The 5184-nt window shown below is 38.7% G+C and overlaps 1 protein-coding gene across 1 annotated transcript; it reads left to right on the forward strand.

The window, feature by feature from the left end:
* Nucleotides 1-1399: 1399 nt before the first annotated feature.
* LOC109221386 lies at nt 1400-4302 on the forward strand. Its single transcript, XM_019385870.1, has 3 exons — nt 1400-1934; nt 1985-2172; nt 4228-4302. The coding sequence occupies exons 1-3, from the start codon at nt 1400-1402 to the stop codon at nt 4300-4302; spliced, it is 798 nt and encodes a 265-aa protein (XP_019241415.1).
* The last annotated feature ends 882 nt before the right edge of the window (nt 4303-5184 follow it).

Genomic DNA, 5184 nt, shown 5'->3' on the forward strand with positions numbered 1-5184 from the left:
GTTGGCAAAACCCGAGCCCCGGGCCCACTTCTCAAAAAATTACAACATTTACATCACTGGATTCCTCGTCTCGCCACGAGTCTACACATACCAATTTTACCAAAATCGGAGTTCAAATGCCCTTTCAAAATCCGTTTTTACATCACAACTTTTCAAGCCCTAGCTTGACCCGTTTTGATGAATTTCCACTGATTTCTATGATAAATTTACCATAAACTCAAGTAATTAAGCCAAGGAACTTACCTCCAATCGATTCTCAGTCAAAACCCTCGAAATTTCTCGCCCAAAGCTCTCCAAGTCGCTTAAAAATGGTGGAAACTACCTCTTGTTCGCGGATGAAATATAATATTTTAAACCCTTCTGTCAACAGTTGATTTCGCTTCTGCGGTCCCGTTTCCGCTTATGCGGGACCGCTTCTGCGGCCAACATCCCGCTTTTGCGGATTTTCATTAAAAACCCAACGTCCTCTTTTGCGTCTCCTCATCCGCTTCTGCGAACCACCCAAGACCGCTTCTGCGATTTATAGTCCGCTTCTGCGGACTCGCATTTGCGAAAAATGTTCCGCTTCTGCGGAAACACTCCACCAGGCCATGAACCGCTTATGCGATCCACCACTCGCTTCTGCAAAACCGCTTCTGCGGTCCATTTCCGCAGAAGCGGAAATACCAGATGACAGCAACAACAGACCTGAAGCAAACTTCAAAACTCACGTTTAAACACCCGAACTCACTCTGAGGCCCCCGGGACCTCAACCAAAAGCACAGACATGATCTATTACCTTATTCAAACTCGCTCAAACCATCAAAACACTATCGTTAACATCAAAATCCTCAATTATCCTCATATCAAAGCCTAAGTTTCTTAAAAACTTCCGAATTGCGCATTCGATCAAAAACCTGAACAAAACACCTCCGAATGACCTGAAATTTTGCACACATATCCAAAATCACCTAACGGAGCTAGTGCAACTCTCGGAATTCCATTCCGACCCTCGGATCAAAATCTCACCTATCCACCGGAATTCGCCAAAATGCCAACTTTGCCAATTCAAGCCTAATTCTACTCCGGACCTCCAAAATCACTTCCGATCGCACTCCTAAGTCACAAATCACCTCCCGAAGCTAACCGAGTGACCGGAATTCACATCCGAGCCTTCTAACCAATAAGTCAACATTCAGTTGACTTTTCCAAACCAAACATTCCTTAAAGAGACTAAGTGTCTCATTTCCTATCCAAACCAATTAAATTCAACTCTAACTCACCCGTTGCTGATAATAAAACATGAAAGAGCAATAAATGGGGGAAACGGGGCTGTAATACATGAGACGACGGGTTGGGTCGTCACATCATCGATCTTGGAGAAGACTACTACACAGTCAAGTTGGCTAGGGAGGAAAATATGACAAAAATACTACATAATGGACCCTGGTTCATCAATGGCTTCTTTCTTTCAATCCAAAAATGGGTGCCAAATTTTATAGCCAAAGAAGCTCATCAAAGCTATACAACTGTATGGGTACGTCTACCACAACTACCCACGGAATTTTATGATGGAATTATACTATCAAGAATTGGCAACTGCATTGGCAAATTGCTCAAAGTAGATGCATGCACCTCTGCTACATTAAGGGGGAGATATGTCAGGCTGTGTGTGGAGTTGCCTCCGGAGCAACCAGTACAAAACTACCTCCTAATTGGCCAACATAAACAACTCATTTTATATGAAGGTGATGATATTCTATGCAAAGCATGTGGCAAGCTGGGACACACAAGTCTGCGATGCTCACAAGCCACTTTACCAACTAAACAAAAGGCAGACCAATCTGATATTGAGCCACCACTGTCCAAGACTGATCAAGCAGGGGAATGGATGACAGTCTCCTTTCCTAAAAAGGGCAAATCTAAGGCAACCAATCAACAGAAGGAAAAGGCTGGTACAAACATATCCCAGGTATAAATGTTCGAATGTATGATGCTGTGTCAGGTAAGTATCTCAATACCCAGCCTTTAAGTTATATTAACAAACAGTTTCTAACTAATATTCCAAACAATTTAGTAAGCACATTTCAATCTGATCCTAGTAATGAACCAACCATCGTCGACAAAACTCAAGTTGCTAAACCTAATGATAAAGGTGAAAGCAGTCTTGCTAAACCAGCTAAGCAGCACAAGGTTTTGGGAAAAGAGGAAAACAAAAAAATTCAAAAAAACAAAAATCTGCATGAAACACAAGCTATCCTTCTTACAAATGTCACAGACGTGGCACATTGTCCGGGCATGTTTAATAAGCAAAATCTTTTGCTTAATACAATGGAATTGGACACAATCCACACAATAACCAATCCGGCAAGCTAAGAACAAATCAATTACTCTACTGACAATAATTACAAAACTAATAATAATTACATTCAAAGTCACCATGCATGTTCCACCTCTCATAACGAATCCTCTCTCAAACACTTGGAAAACAAAAGCATCCAAGTGGCGGAGGACATATCCATGCAGGATTTGGATATAAACCTCACGCAAAAATCTGCCCAAGCTATACAAATAGAGGCAATTATTAGCAACCCCCCAATCACCTTCCCACCACTTCTCATATAAACAACCAACTCCACCAAAATGCCAAGACCTCCACTCACATTAAGGAGAAGATTTTAATTGATACAGCTGATTCATCTCTCTCGAAATCCAACAATGAACAATCTACCAAATCTTCCACCTCAATTCCCCTCAAACCTAGTGATCTATGCTCAACCACCAAGCGCACCCAACCATACACCACAATGATGGGTGGAATTAATGCTGTATTCTGGGCCGGGCCAGGGCCTAAATGGGCCGGGCTCAAGCGGGCTAGGCTCTAGCGGTCCCGAGCTTCACGGTCCCGGGCTTCATGGGCTCAACGGGTGGAACCAGCCCATGACGAGCCTAAGCCCACATGGTCCTGGGCTAAATGGGCCGGGCTCACGGGCCTAACGGGCTTTTTTATTTCCGGGCTATTTTTTTTAAATTTTTTTTGTTTAAGGCAATTTCTTGTAAACCATATATGTATATACTAATATAAATTGCTTTCTTATACATGGCTATATAAATATATGTAGTATATATAATATAGAAACCTAATTATTAAAGTGCTTGAAGAAAAAGTAAAATAACAAAACAATAGTAAAACTAAATTATCATGCATAATAAATTAATAACAAAGTAAAACATTAAGCATAAATACGTCTAATAATTTTAAAATAACACAAATTATCGAAAAATCTTAAATACGAATTTCCGGATAAATACGCTCAAGACAATACTTTATATGCCTCCTTAAAATGCCTGTGGTACATCCTGAACGAAAATTTAAGACTCTACCACAGTTCTTGCACTTTAATATTTGGCCTTCTTCATTTTCTTCAAGCACTTCAAAGTGTTGCGAAACAAATAAGCGCACTCTTTCCGAACGAGGCATGATTTAACTTGAAATTTGAGATTGAGACTTGAAGCCTTGAAAATTGGAGATTGAGAGAATGAGAGAAATTTAGATTGAGAAATAAGTATTGAGTATTGAAATGAAAGAAGAGGGAGGGGGAGGGGTATTTATAGTTTTAGAGAAGGTTAGTTTGTACATTGAAAAAGAAAAAAAAATAGGCTATTTGTGCAATATGACCGTTGGCAATGGTCATTGGGGTGGGGCCCTCCTTTGAAAAATCTTGTAAATGTTTATATGTTTTTATATATAATATAATAATTATATAATATATATATATATATATATTATATAATATATAATATATATATATATATATGGTCATTGGGGTGGGCTCCTTTTAAAAATTTGTAATTTTATGTATATATTATATATAGTATGTTATGTATATATATTTTCCTATATAATTTTCTTTTAGGTATAGGCAAAATACATAAATCTAGCCCATCATAACTGTAGAACCAAAATCCTCTTACACACCTGTTTGAACACGCGGTTTTATTTTATACAACACCTAAACCTTTTTAAAGTGTGTCAATTACACACTACTTTGGAATCACAGCCTTCTGGGGGCCCGGTTGTTTGAAACACTGACCGACGTGGGCCGCGTGAATAGTTACTTTCTGCTCTCACTGAACTAATTACAACGGCATTTACTAAAATTTGGGTACCATTTTCTTTAACCCTAAGCCATTTTCTGCCCCAATTCTTCAATCTCCCTCTTATTTCATCTTCTTCTTACTTTAAAGGAACCAAACAATGTTTCTGAACCAAACAATCTTCTTCTTCAACGCTTGCCACAACTAATATTGAGAGCTGGTTAATATTTTGGTAAAATTAAGTGCATTACATTACATTCTTCTGCTCAATTCTCTTCATTAGGGTTCTTATTGAACGGAGAAGTTCGGGTCTCATTTTGTCGATGTAGAAGATGCTGCTGAACTAGTAATTTCATGGACAACGACAATCCTGGGTCTCGATTCCCATGGCTGTAAAAACTTACGAGGTAATCTTACATATGGCGTTATAGTGTCGATTTTTCAAGATTTTATAAAGCTCTTCTCAAATTGGTTTATGGATTTGGCAGAAAGATAGTCAATTGGCTGCAAGTATTTCGCATGAGTTTTGACCCCCAACTCATGAAGCACTGAAGCCGGTGATTTTTGGGTTTGCTTAAGAAGAAAGAATCAGCTTGGAAAGGCCATTTGCAGGACATCCAGGAAAATTAGTGGAACTGAGGGAGGCTTTTTTTTTTCTGATTTTTAGGATTAATCTTCATTAAGGCCATTGTTATTTGGTAGTTCTCAACACTGCTAATAGTGGTAATGATATACCATGTATTGGGTCTTCATGTTTTGGCTCATTGAGCTTTGTTTTTCTAATGAGGGTCAACCCCTATTTTGTAGTAAAGCTGGTGTTACATTCCTGATATATTTGAGTGTTACCTCTCTATTTAGCTTTGGGAACGAAAACATGGCAAATGTAGAATTTGTTATAACCAAAGCAAAGCAGTACAGAAATAGACTTCATTTCCACAAACATAGACTTAAGATTGGTAGAATTGTGAAGCAGCTAAACGATTTCAAGACCTAAATATACTTTCATTTCCACAAAATAGACGTTCATCTAGGTGGAGCACCTTAATTCTGATAAGCATTTCTTTACAAAATATAGTATACTTGGTTGACCATAGCAACACTACACAA

The sequence above is a fragment of the Nicotiana attenuata genome, unplaced genomic scaffold, assembly GCF_001879085.1.
Source record: "Nicotiana attenuata strain UT unplaced genomic scaffold, NIATTr2, whole genome shotgun sequence".
Lineage (NCBI taxonomy): Eukaryota > Viridiplantae > Streptophyta > Magnoliopsida > Solanales > Solanaceae > Nicotiana > Nicotiana attenuata.